The sequence below is a fragment of the Hypomesus nipponensis genome, chromosome 2 (genome assembly GCF_054491055.1).
Source record: "Hypomesus nipponensis isolate SF chromosome 2, ASM5449105v1, whole genome shotgun sequence".
NCBI classification, from domain to species: domain Eukaryota; kingdom Metazoa; phylum Chordata; class Actinopteri; order Osmeriformes; family Osmeridae; genus Hypomesus; species Hypomesus nipponensis.
In genome coordinates, this window is record NC_140362.1 from 16,230,817 (window position 1) to 16,248,778 (window position 17,962).

Consider the following 17,962-nt stretch of genomic DNA (forward strand, 5'->3'; position numbering starts at 1 on the left):
TCCAGGGAGAGTGACTAGAGAAGGGTCCATCATGGAGGGGACAAGAGGTCTGTTGGCCCTCTTCATCACAGCTGGATGTATTCTGGTCAGTGGTGCGCAAAAAAGAGGTGAGAATGAATTTGTGTTTTGTCTGTGGTACTCTGGGGTAGACTCAATCCTATAAATGAATAGCCTTGCAGCAGCTCATGATACTTGTTTTGAATCAGAGGATTCTGAAACAATGTATTTCTTTCAAACCGCAAGATTAGGGAATGAAAAATCCAAAAATGAAATAGGTTTTGACAGGAAAATTGGATTTTTCGTGGCTGATGCTCTTTGTTCTCCTCCCAGTCTGCACAGAGGAGGCGGTGGCTGACATTGTCTTCCTGGTTGATGGTTCATGGAGCATAGGAACAGAAAACTTTGAGCAGATCCGCCAGTTCCTCTACACGCTGGTGAACAGCTTTGAGGTGGGGCCTGATCATGTTCGCATTGGCCTGGTCCAGTACAGCACAACGCCACACACAGAGTTCCTCCTGAACTCCTACCAGACCCAACAGGATGTTCTCCAGTACATCAGCAAACTGCCATACAGGGGCGGTGGAACCAAAACCGGGCTGGGTTTGGACTTCATGCTTCAGAACCACTTTGTAGACCAAGCTGGGAGTAGGATTGCCAATAATGTGCCTCAGATAGCCGTGGTGATCACTGACGGCCAATCGCAGGACAACGTGGAGCTGCAAGCCCTCGCTCTGAAGAGGCAGGGGATCACGTTGTATGCTATCGGAATCAAAGACGCAGATGAGGAGCAGCTGAGGGAGATTGCCACTGAGCCCCATGAACAGCATGTGTATAGTGTGTCCGACTTTGCAGCGCTGCAGGGAATCTCCCAGAGTATCGTCCAGGTGCTGTGTACCACAGTTGAGGAGGCCAAACGACAGCTGACCCAGGTGGCCCAGGGTAAAGGATTACCACACCACCATGATCACTACAGATCGCTACACCAGCATTCTGGCTTCACTGACCCCCTAATGCGAGGGACTTTCTTGTACTATACTATACATTGCTCTTGTATATCAGCCCATCCTCTTACAAACTTACAAACAGACACATATACAGTACCACATTTTCCCATGAAAATGTGTCCAAACTTTTGACTGGTACTGTATGATGCTAAAAACCTGTCTTCTCCTGTATTTCCAGAGTGTCGCAAAGCCACCGAAGCCGACATCGTCTTCCTCGTGGACGGTTCCTTCAGCGCCGGTGACCCCAACTTCCAGGAGCTCCGTGGGTTTCTTCACACCTTTGTAGAAGGTCTGGAGATCGGCGAACAACAGGTCCGTGTAGGGCTGGCGCTGTACACTGCAGACGAGCCCCGTCAGGAGTTCCTGTTGGGAGATCTTGTAGATAAGAAATACCTGCTGGAGAAAGTAGACAATCTCGCCTACCGGCCTGGAGGCACCTCTTCTGGCAAAGCCATCGGCAAAGCTCTCACCGTCCTCCAGACCAATTACTTCACCAAGACCGCCGGGAGCCGCTCCCAGCAGGGTGTGCCACAGATTGCTGTGGTGATAACCGACGGGAATTCATCTGATGATGTGGCGGAACCAGCTCGGGTTCTCAGGAGGGAGGGAGTCATCGTGTTCACTATTGGGGTAGGGGCAGCCAACACAGATAGGCTGAAGGCCATTGCTAACAAGCCGCACAAGTGGTTCCTTCACAGCATTGGAAGCTACCATCAGCTTCAGAAGAGGTCAGAAGAGATGCTGAAAACTGTGTGCATCTCCATGGAAACCCGGAGGCAGGGTGAGGGAAAGCACCTCTGTGTGTTATGTCTACATAAATACAGTCATGTGATCAATATTTCTATTGCTCATAATACTGTAAAAAGCTTTCACAAGCTAGTTGAAAACAGAAACACATTTTAACGAATGTATGATCTTATGATGATGACACCATATAATGACTTATCTTCTTCGATTCCTTTCTTTTAATCAGCTCTGGTCCCAAAATTTGCGGACATTTTCTTTCTTGTGGATAGCAACATGGCACAGAAAGACTTTCAGCAGGTCAGAAATCTACTGATGAAACTGGGGAACATGGAAGTCAGCGCAGAACAGCATCGCATTGGTCTGGCACAGTTTGGTCAAACAACCAAAGTAGAGTTCCTTCTGAACGCCCATCAAACCAAGGAGCAGACAGTAAATGCACTGCGTCGATTCCGGATTCGCCCGAACGGGCCTCGTAATCTGGGAAGCGCTTTGGATTTTGCCAGAACACAGTTCTTTAACAAATCAGACGGGGGCCGCGCCAACCAAGGCTATCGTCAGTTTCTTGTTGTGTTTACAGGGGGGCTTTCGAATGACCCAGTGATTGGAGCGTCACGTCTGGTCAGAGCTGAGGGGGTGTCTATGGTGACTGTTGCTACTGATCCAAAATCAGTCACAGAGTTGAAGTTCTTAGAACCACATGTGTATATGTCCCAGGACACCAACATTGTATCTACTCTGAGGAATCTCTTTGAGACGGAGGAGGAGATCGTAATGAGTGCAGGTGAGGGTCGAAAGCATAACGTACCTACAAAACCTATATTTTTGTCTGACCTCATGGTCAGGCATTGCTACTTGCCAATCCTGATCTTGATTCCTTCAAATCTTTGCAAAATGTATGTTATTATTGTTTGGTGGTAAATCCAGGGTACTTTTCCCCAAGTGATAACAAACCTTTAAAAACATTTGTGAGGTGCAAGTTCCTTTTTGAAGGGTTGTGTGTGATAATTGGCCTGTTCATGTATTACTTCAAGCATCGGAGGAATTCCTAACAAGCATTTAATGAAATAAACTCCACTCCACAGCAGTTTTAGGAATATGAAGGGGTGAGACCAAGTTGAAATGTGTGGGTTTAGTCATACTTAAACAGCAAGTTGAGATGTGCATGTTGGGTTTTAAAGGTCCCATGACATGAAAACTTCACTTTAGGAGGTAATTTAACATTAATATGAGTTCCCCTGCCTTTGGTCCCCCAGTGGCTAGACATTTCGATAGGTGTAAACTAAGACCTGGGTATTCTTCTCCGCCTTTGAGAAAATGAGAGTTCAAACGCTCGGTTTTGAAAATCCCCCTATTTGTATGTCACAATAGGGGGTTACCTTCCCTTTTCTTTGCTTTGCCCGCACAGAGGATTTGGCCCACCAATGAAAAAATAAGCTACGACCATGCGAGCACGACATAGTTTTTTCCTCGAGACATCATGGATTGCAAACGACCAAAGCATGGCAGTTAGCCCCACCTCTTTCTTCCTCATAGCATTTAAAGCTAGAGACACAGAAACGGCACGTCCAGAGGAAAGCCCATTGTGGGACTGCTCATAGTGCTGTAATTCTCCACCAAGGCTACATTTCGGATACAGTATTAGGGGACCACTAAGGCCTTTATAAAAGCATCCAAAAACAGCATGTCATGGGATCTTTATAATAGTTTTGATAAATAAATAAATGTAATTAATTTGTTTACTATTAAATAAACCAATGGTGCTTGGTATTGAAAACATATATAGAAAGAGATTAAAGCTTATTCAAGAGTGAGACACTTACTGATTGTTTGTTTGTTATAGATTGCACGGCAGCCAAATTTGCCGACATCGTTTTCATTGTTGATGAGTCTGGTAGCATTACAACGGAAGACTTCAGTCTGATTCGCAGCTTCCTGTACAAGATTGTGAAAGGCTTGGATGTGGGTTTGAAACAAGTGAGGGTGGGCATTGTCCTCTACAGTGACAAGGCTACTGCCCACGTCTACCTCAACTCTTTTGACAATAAGGATGAAATTCTGGAGTTTATCAAGATCCTCCCCCAGCGTGGGGGTGGTACCCTCACGGGTGCTGCTCTGAAGTTTGCCAAAGAGAATGTTTTTGTTAAGGATAAGGGAAGCAGGTTTGACCTTGGTATCCAGCAGGTGGCTGTGGTCATAACTGATGGTGAGTCTCAGGACAAAGTGAGCCCTGCAGCTACCGCCCTTCGCAGAGCTGGCGTCACTGTCTATGCCGTGGGAGTAAAAAATGCCAACATTGAAGAGCTGAAGGCGATAGCTTCACATCCTCCTAAATCTCACATGTTCAACGTGGACAGCTTTGCCAAGCTGGGGAGCCTGGAGAAAACCCTAAGGAAGAGCCTTTGCTACAACATTCTCCGCTCAGCAGTCTCTGTCAGTGCCAGGAAATACAGCATCAAAACAGGTTAGCAGAGTTTAACTTATTTGTGAGATAACATTACAGCAAATGTTTTTAGAGAACATAAGGTGAAATCACGGCTAGGGATTTGCATCGGTTTTATTAACTCAAACATGTTAATTGTAATTGTGGTTTATTATTACTGTATTATTATTATAACTATTATTTAGCCTCAGATCAACAACAAAAAATCCAGCAAATTGACAAATTTTTGTTTCTTATTCAGGTTGTAAGCAGACAGAGGAGGCTGACATCTTCTTCCTGATTGACCATTCCGGAAGCATCACCCCACAAGACTTCCAGGACATGAAAAAATTCATCATTGAGTTTGTACACACATTGCGCATTGGCCCACAGCATGTCCGAGTAGGTGTGGTCAAGTATTCAGAAGATCCTGAACTGGAATTTGATTTGACAACCTACAAAGACGGCAAAACATTAGAGGCTGCAGCTGAGCGTATTATGCAAAGGGGAGGTGGAACTAATACTGGTCGGGCTTTGAGTTTTATGAACAAGTTCTTCAAAGAAGCAGAAGTCACACGGGGAGCCAAAGTCCCAGAGTACCTTATTGTTATCACAGATGGGAATTCTGCAGACAAGGTGAAGGAACCAGCACAGCTTCTGAGGAACGAGAAGATTCAAATATACGCCATTGGGGTGAAAGACGCCAACCAGACTGAGCTGCTGGAGATTGCAGGTTCACCTGAGAGGAAGTTCTTTGTCAACAACTTTGATGCTCTGAAGTCAATCAAGGACGAGATCATCACAGATATCTGCGCGGGGGACAGTACGTGACCCTGTCTCTAGAAAAGCGTTTACTTTTTGTATCATCAGACAGGAAGTATATTACGTTTTATAGAGCTACGGATCAATTGCAAAATCAGCCACATGGTTGATTGCATGATGAGCTGTATTAAACATGATTCCCACTTCTGTTCTCTCTCCATAGCGTGTAAGGGTGCAGCAGCTGACCTGCTCTTCCTGATAGACAGCTCAACCAGCATAATCCCAGAGGATTTCCTGAAAATGAAAGAATTCATGAAGTCCTTGGTGAGGCGGTCTGTTGTCGGTCCAGACAAAGTGCACGTTGGTGTGACGCAGTTCAGCAGCAATTCAAAGTTGGAGTTCCCTCTGAACAAACTGTATGACAAACCTAGTATAGAGAAAGCCATAGACGCCATGCAGCAGATGGGGGGAGGCACACTCACAGGAAAATCAATTTCTGAAATCTCACAGTACTTTGACCCCTCAAATGGCGGTCGCCCAAACAAAAAAAGGTTTCTATTGGTTGTGACGGATGGTGAAGCCCAGGATGAGGTGTCGGTGCCTGCTAAAGCTCTCAGGGAGAAGGGGGTGTTGATTTTTGCCATTGGAGTTGACAATGCCAACACGAAGCAGCTTTTGGAAATCAGTGGAACACAAGAGAGGGTCTACTCTGTGGCAGACTTCGATGGGCTCAGAGCCTTGGAGAGGCAACTGGCGTTGTCCATCTGTGATCCAGAAAAAGGTGAGTTTTCTGACATAATGATTAGGAGAGGAATGATTCAAAAACAAAAAAAACTGTCATTTGGGGTATTAAGAGTATCCTTTCTCTCTTTTCTTACAATCCAGAGTGTAAGAAAACAGAAGGTGCAGATATTATCTTCCTAGTGGACCGCTCCACCAGCATCACCCCAGACAAGTTCCGCAGCATGCAGACCTTCATGGTGTCCATGATCAACCAAACCACTGTCGGGGAGAAGCAGACACGATTTGGTGTCATCATGTACTCCACCAATCCTGAGAATGCATTCAGCCTCAGTTCATACTACTCAAAAAGACAGATTCACTCACAGATTTGGAAGTTGAAGACACCGAGCGGAGACACTTACACAGCCAAGGCTCTGGATTATTCCCTGCAGTACTTTGGTGCCGCGCACGGCGGCAGAAAAGATGTGACACAGATTTTGATGGTGATCACAGACGGAGAAGCTCAGGACCGTGACAATCTAGAAGCGCCATCGAAGGCTCTGAGGGACAACGGGGTCAAGGTGTTTGCCATCGGAGTGGAGGGAGCCAGCATGACGGAACTGGAGACCATGACTGGCAAAGACCAATCCAAGATCTTTTATGTGAACGACTTTAAGGCTCTTGAATCACTGTACTCCAATATCTCTCAGGTCCTCTGCAACACTACGAAACCAGGTAATGTACAAGCTTACTATATGTTTTTATGTTTGTTTTCTTGAATTAGGTTTCTTTTCGGGTTTTTTGTTGTTGAACTTGATAAAAAAAAGTATTGGGTGCAAACGTATAGATCATTCTCTAAGATTATGTGTTTTTCTACAATTGTAGATATTTAACATCTCTTTCTCTTTTCTCCCAGTGTGTAAGAAGAAGCAGGCTGACTTGGTCGTTTTAATAGACAGCTCAGACAGCATCCAGGAAACCGAATTTTCACTTGTGAAAAACTTCACAAAAGATCTCATCTCTAGTTTCAACATCATCAAAGACTACATTAGAGCAGGAGTTGCCCAATTCAGCTCTAATCCTAAAAAGGAGTTTTACCTCAATGAGTTCTACACTATAGAAGGCATAAGAAACCGCATTGAAGCTATTAAACAACTTGCTGAAGGAACTCTAATCGGAAAGGCCCTTAATTTCACCAGAAGTTTCTTTGAAACAGCAGCAGGAAGTCGTATCCACTCAGGGGTCTCCCAGAACCTGGTGGTGATCACGGACGGAGACTCTAGAGATGATTTCCTTGCAGCAGCTAAATTCCTTAGGGATTTGAATATAGAGTTGTTTGTCATTGGTATCGGGAGGGTTAATAGTCTACAGCTGCAGCAGATTGCAGGAACTCCAAACAGGGTTTTCACTGTGCAGGACTTTAACTCTCTGGCCCAGATCAAGACCAAGGTGGTGGACACTATATGTGATGAACCCTCCCCCCCTCCACCAGGTAAGGTCAAATTCTGATAAGGAAATGTGTCCTTTTATCTATTTCTATTATCTGTGCATCTTCTCAAACCATAACTAATCAAGTTTGAGAGAAAGGCAGCTCAAATGGATTGCATGTCTTCCTCCTCCAGGCTGCACCATAGATGTCGCTGTTGGCTTCGATATTTCTCGCAGAAGAGGGTCGATGCTGCTCATGGAAGGCCAGTCCAAGCTGCAGAGGTATCTCCAGGAGATAGTCCTCTACATGTCCAACCTGAAGGGCCTGTGCTGCGTCAGGACGGACAGGGTCACGGTCAACATTGGATACCGGGTGGTGGCTGATGATGGACAACTTCTGGATGACTTCTCCTTTGAACCGTACAATGAGGATGTGATAAAGAAGATCAAGGCCCTGCAGATACCCCAGACCACTCGCTTTAATGGCGCTCTGCTGGCCTCTTTCAAGGAGAAGTTCCAGAAAGAGTCTAGGGCTGGCGTGAAGGTGGGACACTAAACGGCAAAGCTATTGTACAGTTTTTGCATACTCCCAGACTTGCATCTGTGTCACTCTTAGCACCTCTGATGAGTTTGCATGCTTGATATTGTTCTTCATTGTTAATACTTAGTCCCATCCAGTTCTGCCAAACCCAGCCTGATAACTGATCATATTCTCCTACCTAACCTGCCCATCAGGTGCTTGTAGTCTTTTCTGATGGACTTGATGAAAACGTTGAGGACATGGAGAGAGAGTCAGAACAGTTGCGTCGTTCTGGTAAGGAAGCATCGTATTTTTACTCAGTTACTTTACTATCTAATATTGCCAATTTACTTCATGCCGAACTTGTGGCTCAGTAAAGAGACTTGTCTTCCACCCCTCCTCTGGGGCAGGTATCCACGCTCTACTGACTGTGGCCTTAGAGGGGGTCCAGAATGCCCAGCACCTCCAGATGGTGGAGTTTGGGAGAGGGTTTGGCTACAAGCAGCCCCTCAATATTGGCATGCAGAGTGTGGGCAGTACCATGCACCAACAAATAGTAAGTAAATCATGCCTGTTTTCTAGGATCTTCCGAGACGTCTCTACCTGAGGGATTACTCCTAGTCCTGGAGCATACTTAGTTTAGTTGCGATCAATCTGACCTTCTCTCGGTGGTACACTGAGAGAATGCTTTGTTCACTAATGAAAATTTAGGAATGTTGAATGTCAGGGTGTCAAGTGAAATAAGCCTTGATGTTTTGTGGAGCCTGGTTCTTGTCTTGACTTGTCTGGCAGGAAAATGGTCAACCAAAGATGTAGGCTTCTAGGACGTAGGAGATGAGATATGCAGACAAATAGAATAGAACAGAACAGCACTGACACATGATCCATATGTCTATATCTGCCCAGGACACAGTAGCTGATAGAGAGTGCTGCAACGTGGCGTGTAAGTGCTCCGGTCACGAGGGGATCCGTGGCTTACCGGGTTCACCTGGGGAAAAGGTGAGTAGAAAGAGTAAATATAAATAATGACAGAAGTTAAGTAAAATTATGAGATTGATTGAAAATGTAGTCAAATATACATTAGGTGTAAGGAAATGTGGCACAACTTACTTTACCTAATGTATACAACTCAAGGATGTCAAATTAAAGACTTGAACCGGTTAGCCATTAAGAATCCCCTGGAGGTCACCAGGTTCTGGTTCTGATAAAAAATGACTGCAGTTGATGATGCCTGTTATGTTTGTCACAACCTGATGAGCTCATGTTATTCTGGTCTTCATCTCTCCTCATCAGGGTGTTCCAGGGCTGAGGGGCCACCCAGGCTTCCCTGGGGAGGAGGGAGGGATTGTAAGTGTTTATTTAAAGACAACTCAGGACACTGCTTGATTGGACCATTGCTTGAGTTGGTTTTAGTATTGAAAAAGCATACACAAAAACAAGAATGTCTTACTGACCGACAACACCAATCCACACCACCACAGGCTGGTGACCTTTGACCTAGGATTATCTCCTGGTGTGTTTTTCCCCAGGGTGAGAGAGGACCATCAGGTCCAATTGGACCTCAAGGTCTGCAGGGTTGTCCTGGTACTCGAGGCCTAAAGGTAAGTTAGACGCGTCTTGTTCTGCTCGAGTCACACGCAAAGTCAGTAGAGACCAGTTGTAAGCAGGTATCTCATACATGGTTGTCTCATTGACAGGGCTACCGAGGTCACAGAGGCAACAAGGTGAGTGAGCTGGTCTTCTGACAAGCAGCATCTGTATTCTTTTCCCCCGCTCTTCAAGAAACGTGTGTGTTTTGTTGTTCATATATTTCTGTGTTGCTTTCGGATTGTTCTTGTGAATCTGTCAGGGGGATGACGGAGAGCATGGGCTGGATGGCATCAATGGAGAACAGGTAGCCTTCCTCTGTTCAGCATGTAGTTCATGAAGACATAGATTTTAGGCTACTGAGCACTTTCTGTTTGATTAAGAGGGATCAAATTATCAGATACCCATACATGATTGACATGTTTTTTGTTTCCTGAGACTGTTCTGGTGCGTGTTTGCAGGGTGTGACAGGATTGGCTGGAAGCCCTGGGGAGAGAGGAGACTCCGGCAACCCGGTAATTGTCATTTGCTTTTCTATTAAACCGTTCTACCATTTGACACACTTTTTTTTACCAGACTTCAACTTTTCATTGCATTCATGCGCAACTATCTTATTTAATCTTGAATGTACCCCTTTTGAAAACACTCCTACTTGATTAATGAAATTGTACCTTATGTACATGTTATGCTTCCCTTTATCTCAACTTGTCTCAATGTCCAACTGGTGCTTCCTGTCTGCTTCTCCTCTGCAGGGTTCCAGGGGCATTAGGGGAGAGCCAGGGATCAAGGGCCAGCATGGGCTGAGAGGAGATCCTGTAAGTAGAAAAAGAAAAAAGAACCCACAAAAGACCAACGCACAACTCATATGAAAAATGAACTATGTTGACAAACTGTCTAAATGGGTTTTTTAGTCTCAGTCCTTATGTCTCAGTCTCAGTCCTCCCACTGATAAGTATGTGGTTACTGACAGCCTGTGGTGCGTTTAGGGGAATGCATTCCTTCTGCAAATGTCATCCCTTATCACAAGCTGAATGTTTCTTTCAGTAGAAAATATGCAGCTATGAGTTCCTCTTCTCTAGTTGCAGAGTATAAGAAGGGATACTACAAATTCATACTGCAACTGCAGCATGTCAAATGTGTGGGACCTCAACAGGGATGTCAGCAAATGTTATTACTGGCATTGGATGCTCACACAGACCCACTGTTCTTCATTTCTTTAGAAGCAGAAGAGTCACAGGGGAGAGGGCGTCATTGTTTTATCTCTAGTTTTGTGTGGTTTTAGGGGGAGCCTGGAAGCAGCAACACAGAGCGTGGACCGCCAGGCCAGTCCGGGAACTCAGGCTTGCCGGTAAAGAATGCACAATGATGATGACTTTGGGATGTATGTGGAAATGTGTACTTGCCATTCATAACACATACACACACATTTACATTTATGCATTTAGCAGACGCTTTTATCCAAAGCGACTTCCAAGAGAGAGTTTTACAAAAGTGCATAGGTCACTGATCATAACGAGATAGCCCTAAACATTTTGGGTAGCCCAACATGAAGCATACATTGTGAAACTAAATAAGTCCCAAAGGGAAGAACAATAAGAGCATGTAGTTGGACAAGTTACAATAAAACAGCAAGAACCTCAAAAGTGCAAAAGTGTACCTGTGGAAAAAGCAAGCAACAATAATATATTTCACAGCGAGTACAATTATTTTAAGACAGTTACAACAAACCAACAAGAGCAACAAGTCTCTCAATAAGAGTCATTGTGATCGTGGGGGAAACTAACAAACTAACAAACACATACATAAACTAACACACACACACATAAAACATGTTTTGTTTTGTTCTGCCATGCAGGGAGATGCAGGAGAGGACGGGGTTCCAGGAGGGGATGGAATCGATGGAAACCCTGTGAGATCTTTGGATTGAACTACCCAGCTACAGGCTCATGTCCCAGACAGCAACATACATTAGTGGGTAGAACAGCCTGCATTGTTAACAGCACTGTGTGTTGATTCCTCCTGCAGGGCCCACAGGGTAGGAGAGGTCCAACTGGAGTCAAGGTACATTCCCATAAATATAGGGTGCTATCAAAATCCATGTGTGTGTGAGGTAGAGATTGCAAAGTTGTGGACGAGTGCCCATGCATTATCAGTTCCATTTGCATCACACGCACATTCTGTTTGTGTGTTTGTTGTCTTCCAGGGAACAAATGGATCTCCAGGTGCTGCTGGACTCCCTGGAAACCAGGGTCCCTCTGGGTCAGAGGTAGGTACCCCAGCGAGGATGTGGCTTGACAAAGAGACAAGTTTGATTTCTCATGCATGCAACCTTAATCTTGTTGGAATGTGTCTTTGCACGGTGCATTAAAGATTAATCTAGATAAATTAGGAGGATTGCCAGGAAACTGTCAAGACATTAGCAGTTAAAACATTCTCCCATATCCCTTGCCTGCTCAGGGTGTAAGAGGAGAACAAGGCGAGAACGGACCCAAAGGTACCACAGGATTACCTGGATCACAGGTGGGTTCTGTTCACAACCTAACATCTCCTAAGTACCACTCAATGAGGCAGACACTGTCCGAGTGGGTTGGTGTTAACTCTTACCCTAACCCATCCTGTGTTCCAGGGTACACCTGGCATAGGGGGCAGGAAAGGATCAGTTGGACGTCCAGGTCGAAATGGAAGAAAGGTTGGCGACTTCTTCTTCTGTCAGCAGTTCTTCTTCTCTCTGTAGTCCTCCTGCTCTCTGTAGTCTTCCTTCTGTCCGTAGTCTATAGTATGGTCTAGTACTGTCCATAATGTTTAGTGTAGTTTGTATGAAAGCTACACTCACAATGTAATACCTTAACATGAAAAGTTTGTTTTACATCCATGCAGGGTGAGCCAGGAGACCCTGGAGTGAAGGGTGGGACAGGACCTCTGGGTCCCAGAGGGATGCCGGTCAGTGTGTGTGTGTGTGGGTGTGTGTATGTGCTTGTGTAGGGGGTGGGTGTGTTATGGTTGTGTTTGCCTAGGTGTGTTTACATGTGTGGGTCATGTGACCTGTCTGCTTTACACCAGGGTCTGGATGGAAGAGATGGTTATGGTCCATCAGGACCCAAGGGTCTGAAGGTAAGAAAGTCTTTCACCTGGATACCTGTGTGTCTTGGTGGGTCTGGATCACATTCATTAAGAGAGACTATGATAAAGACACACCCTGATTGAGGAAGAGTGGACTGTGTTTACTTCCTAGGGTGAACCTGGTTTCCCTGGCTACCCCGGGCTGCAGGTCAGTAACTCCTTGGTTTCTCACATCGGTTCTGATGGAAAAGCAGGTGTGAAGAAATGGGGCTGGAATACCTGTCAGCTGACATGTCTTCTGTTTGTTCTTTGTGGTTTCAGGGTGAGGGTGGTTTTACTGGACCACCAGGAGGACCAGGCCCCAAAGGCAACCATGGCAGGGGGGTGGGTGTCACACACACACAGACACACAAACAACTTATTTGGTTGGCCTAAATGCACCAAATGCAAATGTATGAAGACAATATCTGACTGTCTGGTCTCCAGGGGAACGCTGGCAGAACAGGAGAAACAGGACAGCCCGGAGACCCAGGACTAGCGGGACACAGGGTTAGTATGCTGCTGGTCACCTGCTTCATGAAAATGGGGGTCCATAAAAACAGGGATCTAAGCAGAAATCCATGTTCATTTTGTTTGTTGTTCTGTTTATATTTAGATATTGATAAATGTACACTTATATATTATGTTTTTATAAATGTTATATTTTCCTTATTATGACATTGTGTTATCTATGTTCTCTTCACAGGGTCCTAGAGGGTCTCCTGGTGAGAGACCCGATGTAAGTATATTCCCGTGTCTTCAATAGAAATAGTAATATATCATAAATAAATGTCAGAATACTCTTTGAACTTTGACTTTTGAGAGATTCAGTTTATTTAATTTTTTTCTTCCAGGAATGCCAGCTGATTACCTACATCCGTGACAACTGTGGTAAGTAGCCCGAGTGATGTATTAGAGGAAGAAGTGAAGATGTTTGCCATTGACAGAAGGGCCTTGTCTGTCTCTAAATACATTTTTATTTGATCTCTTATCTGAACAGCGTGCTCCCAAGGTATGTGTCACTTGTATTTTTCTCTCCAATACACCCCTACACATCTAATAACAAATGACAGCGTAAAAACTCCCAAACTCTCTTCCTTCTTAACCCTCCCTCCTTATCAGGTTCTTCGGGGTGCCCAGCCTACCCCACAGAGCTGGTGTTTGCCCTGGACATGTCTGATGATGTTGAGCTTCCCGCCTTTGAGAGAATGCGCTCTGCTCTCGTCTCTCTCTTGAACAACATCAACATCGCTGACAGCAACTGTCCGACTGGTGCTCGTGTTGCCGTGGTAGCTTACAGTGCCTACACAGAGTACCTGATCCGTTTCCAGGACTACCGGCGCAAGAGCCAGCTGCTGGAGGCGGTGCAGGGCATCCCGCTGGTCCGGACGGCCAACAAACGCAACCTGGGCGCCGCCATGCGCTACGTGGCACACAACATCTTCAAACGCACTCGAAAGGGGATGAGGATAAGGAAGGTAGCCATCTTCTTCTCCAATGGCCCTTCCCAAGACTCCTCTGCCATTGTTACTGCAACAATGGAGTTTAATGCCCTGAACATCATCCCAGCAGTCATCACACTTAGGAGTTTGCCAAATGTTCTCCAGGCTTTTAAGGTAATAAATGGAGACACTGAATTGAGGTAATGAAGCTGATGTGACCCAGTAGCAGCTCATGGTGAAATGGAACATTATCTTTAAGTGCTTTTGTTGTGGTGTTGGGCAAACAGGCTGATGAAACACGGCGCTCCACCCTGTTGGTGCTGCGGGACAACCAGAACCTGGAGGAGGGGCTGAAGAATATCAGGGAATGTGTCATCTGCTATGGTAGAACTTCCTCTACCATTCCTCTCTCCTGACTTCCATCAGCTAATCTTACCTCAGCCCCTCACAGTTTCAACTACTGTTGAGGACTTACCAACACGTTTCCGCAGTGTGATCCAGTGTGTTCCTCTTTTTCCCCAGATCCATGCAGGACCGTGCAGAGCACCTGCTCCTACATCACGAAGACCCCTCTGATCCAGGAGGTGGATGTGGACTTGGCCCTGCTAGTGGACAGCTCCAGGGAGGTCCAGGCAGACCAGTTCTCTGGCATGCAGCAGCTGCTGGGCAGGGTGGTGGAGCAGCTGGCAGTGAGCCCCCAGCCCGGCCAGGGGAATCGGCAGGCCAGGGTGGCCCTCGTCCAGCAGGGTGCCGCTCAGGCCACCAAACTGGAGTTTGGCTTCCAGAAGTACAAGGACCACAGAGCCATGAAGCAACACGTTCTCCAAGGCCTTCGACAGCAGGGAGGGTCCCTGGCCCTTGGCCAGACCCTGGAGTTCACCCTCAGGGAGGTGCTGCTCAAGGCCCCCCGTCCCCGGACCAGGAGGATGGTCCTGGCCATAGTAGGGGACAAGACGCTTGACCGGGATAGGGCCAAGCTGCACTACGTTTCCGAGCAGGCCAAATGTCAGGGCGTAGCGCTGTTTGTGGTCACGGTGGGCAGCTATTACAACCGCACGGAGGTGGAGCATCTGGCCAGCACCCCCCTGGAGCAGCACCTGCTTCATCTGGGCCAGCTCAGGGAAGATGACCAGGAATATGCCCAGCGCTTCTTAAGAGCCTTCCTGGCCGTGTTCAACGGTACGAAAGCATGACCCTTACCTACTCGACTCATTTACTTACAACTTATATACAATTGATGAATATGCATAGCTTTTCATAGGTGTGACGTCTGATTGAGAAGTCTTCGGTGGTGTGTGGACTTCAATGCGTGCATTTTAGCTTTGGACTTGTCCTTTTCTTCTCATTTGTAGGAGGTATGAACACCTACCCTCCTCCGTCTCTGAGACAGAAGTGTGCACAGCTTGAGGGACAGGGACAGGGGCAGGGGCAGACTATATTTGTATACAGGTAGGCAACTCCCATTATACTCAAATCCACATGAAATATAGTGTTTAACTAGTTGGACAGCAAACCCTACTGACACCAACACGTTGGAATTTTTACTCGCTGTTCCTCAGCGAACCAGAGGTTGAGGAGGAACTGGAGGAGGAGGAGCTGCAGGAGGAAGTGGAGGACCAGAGTCAGTATGACTACCTGTCTAAACCAGAAACAACTCAGGTGGAAATCGTTGAGAGTCATTCCAGGGGGGATGGAGGAGAACTGTCTTCACGACCAAAGCTCAATGGTGTGATATCCACAGTTCTAGGTTCAGACCACCATTTTTGTCCATTAAAGTGAACTTGAATTGGAATAGCAGTAACTGGATGGTACTCCTAGTCTCTTACAACAGAGTTATCAGGTACCGCATGGCTGAAGGCATGTCTTTATTCCTCCACTTTTCAGATATTGCATGAGTAGGCCCTTGCACTGTCTGTTGCATGACCGCCTGAAGGACTGCTTTTGGTACTTTAGTAGTGTCCTTGGTAAACCTGCCTGTTCTGCTTTCAGTACACTGTCTGTTGGATGTGGACAGGGGCTCCCATTGCAGGGACTACGTCCAGCATTGGTACTTTAATAAAGCCATCCATGCATGCTCACCGTTCTGGTATGGCGGTTGCCATGGCAATGCCAACCGCTTTAGTACGGAAAGCGAATGTTTCCAGGCCTGCAACTCCCACAGTAAGTTATGTGTCTTTCAGTCAAATATCAGCACCATATAGTAGGTGTTAAGAGGGAATGCGTGGTTCTTATCAGGGCTGAGAATCAAGTTTAGCCACAATCAGAATGACCTTGTGTTATACTGTGCACTTGATAAATAAAACACTTTGACATCTCTATAATACACAGATGTATCTGATCCTAAAACACACTTTACTTTTATCATTTATCTAAACTATGTATCTGTCCTAATATTTGTAATCATTTGGTTTTGTTTACCTATTTTATTGCATTCTGTTTTACATGCTTATTCTTTTGAGCTTAGTAATACTTGTTTTGTTCCAGATCCTACAGCCATGCTACTGAAAGAGGACTCTGATGTGCTGGACAAGAGTAAGGACTGAACTCTTTCATTTAAAATATATTTAACAAGGCAGTTAAATAATGATAATAATGTGCATAATGTTTGGACAAAAACACTAAACCTCCCTCACTCTGCTCTGTCTCTCTTCTGTCCATGACTGCCACCAGACTCGTGTTTCCTCAGCCAGGATGTCGGCACCTGTGGGAACTATACTGTTAAATGGTACTTTGACACACAGCAGAGTGAGTGTTCTCGCTTCTGGTTCAGCGGCTGTGGAGGAAACGGCAACCGCTTTGATACGCAGGAGGAGTGTGAGGGCCTGTGCCTCCGGAGGAAGCACTAGGATGATGTTCCACAGAACCAGCCCTTGGTGAAGACTTGACACTAGACAAAAACCTTCCTCTGGTTTGTCCAAGATCTATCACTGAATATGTACTCATAGGCCCTTTCTAAATCTTATATTTTTTTATACATTTTGTTAAGGATATACTTTTTGACAAGTGCCTGTCTGGTAAATATTACCCCTCCAAGTATTGGCTAAGCAGCTGTTTGCTATGGGAATATTTACTCCAAATATTTGACCTTAAAGTGGCTGTAAAGCAGAACTGAAAATGAGTTCATCACACCACAGAAGAATGTGAACTACCCATCCAATTTTTCTTTTCTTTTTTTACCCACAGTATGTTAAATTAGGCTTTGAAATTGTGAGAAAATCATCAGTCTTCTCTGCTTTATGATGGTGGGGGGCGTGTCGCCTGAAAGAGCGGAAGCTCCGCCCCCTAAAATGTATTGAATTTAGCAACAACAGCAACAAATAGCTAAATCTATTGCAGATATTAGAACAGACCTACCTGCAGTCTTGAGTGTTTATGTGTTAATTACTTTGTCTTTGCCTTGTACCAGCTGGGTAACAGAATGCAGGTTATATAAACCGTCTGGGATCTGATGTAGATATGTGGCCGTGAGGTAGATAGGTTGGGTTTTGCCCCGCCTAAACAAAACCTGAGATAAAAAAGGGTCAAAACTGTTGAACGGTCTAAGTCCACATTTCAGTGCGACAAAGTTTTAGAGCTTTGCACATGTGACGGGTATGTAACAGCTGTAGCCACCCTCGGTCACGACAAGGCTCGTTCGCCACTCACTGGGCTCGAGCGCACGACCTCTGACTTGCCAAGCGTGACCACTACCAGCTACGCCAAAGAAACGCTAGCTCTTCGTTGACGCGGGTGGCCCATTACAGCGAGTTTCACCGATTCACACTGGTTTCACATGCTTTCAGCAACTCATTTCACATGTATGTAATGTACTGAGAAGCTTTACAGCAGCTTTAAGCAATCAAACCCAAGAGGCAGCCCCTTTTATCAAACATAGCTGTTGTATAAAAGAAAACATATTTACAAAACTACAGAAAATGTTCACACAATATCTTCCTAGAACTCAGATGATACATCAGTTGTACAATAAACCATGTGCTATTGATAAACCCAGTCTCTGTGTATCTGTACAGTCATTTTTAAACCCTGTCACTAGAAGCCTTGGTTACTGGCAATGACAAAAATGTGTTTGCAGAATGTGTTTTTTGTCGGTACATCTCAAAAGACTTTGCTTTGAGTCCACAAGAAACCTAAGCCCAGCCTGCAGATGTTTACAGCCAGCAGGATAGACCTGGGGGGTATGCCATCAGCGTCGCTAACAAAAGCCGCGCTTACACAAAAAAGCCTTGCTTAG

The 17,962-nt window shown here is 45.6% G+C and overlaps 1 protein-coding gene across 2 annotated transcripts; it reads left to right on the top strand.

Annotated features, from left to right (window-relative positions):
* The first annotated feature begins 1 nt into the window (after window position 1).
* On the top strand, window positions 2-17,713 carry col6a4a (collagen, type VI, alpha 4a). 2 transcript variants are annotated; one of them, XM_084708571.1, is made up of 41 exons: window positions 2-107; window positions 331-939; window positions 1,183-1,785; window positions 1,978-2,532; window positions 3,592-4,212; window positions 4,433-4,993; window positions 5,156-5,713; window positions 5,818-6,390; window positions 6,572-7,147; window positions 7,278-7,627; window positions 7,819-7,897; window positions 8,014-8,159; window positions 8,510-8,602; window positions 8,897-8,950; window positions 9,133-9,204; window positions 9,301-9,327; window positions 9,453-9,497; window positions 9,652-9,705; window positions 9,943-10,005; window positions 10,473-10,538; window positions 11,046-11,099; window positions 11,216-11,251; window positions 11,394-11,456; window positions 11,648-11,710; window positions 11,817-11,879; window positions 12,068-12,130; window positions 12,251-12,301; window positions 12,423-12,458; window positions 12,572-12,634; window positions 12,737-12,799; window positions 12,996-13,028; window positions 13,144-13,180; window positions 13,290-13,301; window positions 13,412-13,905; window positions 14,019-14,115; window positions 14,254-14,910; window positions 15,084-15,180; window positions 15,291-15,457; window positions 15,721-15,891; window positions 16,216-16,263; window positions 16,402-17,713. In XM_084708571.1, exons 1-41 carry the CDS (start codon window positions 32-34, stop codon window positions 16,575-16,577), a joined length of 8,325 nt encoding a protein of 2,774 aa, XP_084564697.1. In that variant the 5' UTR covers window positions 2-31; the 3' UTR covers window positions 16,578-17,713. The 2 variants fall into 2 exon arrangements, with proteins under 2 accessions (XP_084564697.1, XP_084564698.1); XM_084708572.1 differs by lacking the exon at window positions 15,721-15,891.
* The last annotated feature ends 249 nt before the right edge of the window (window positions 17,714-17,962 follow it).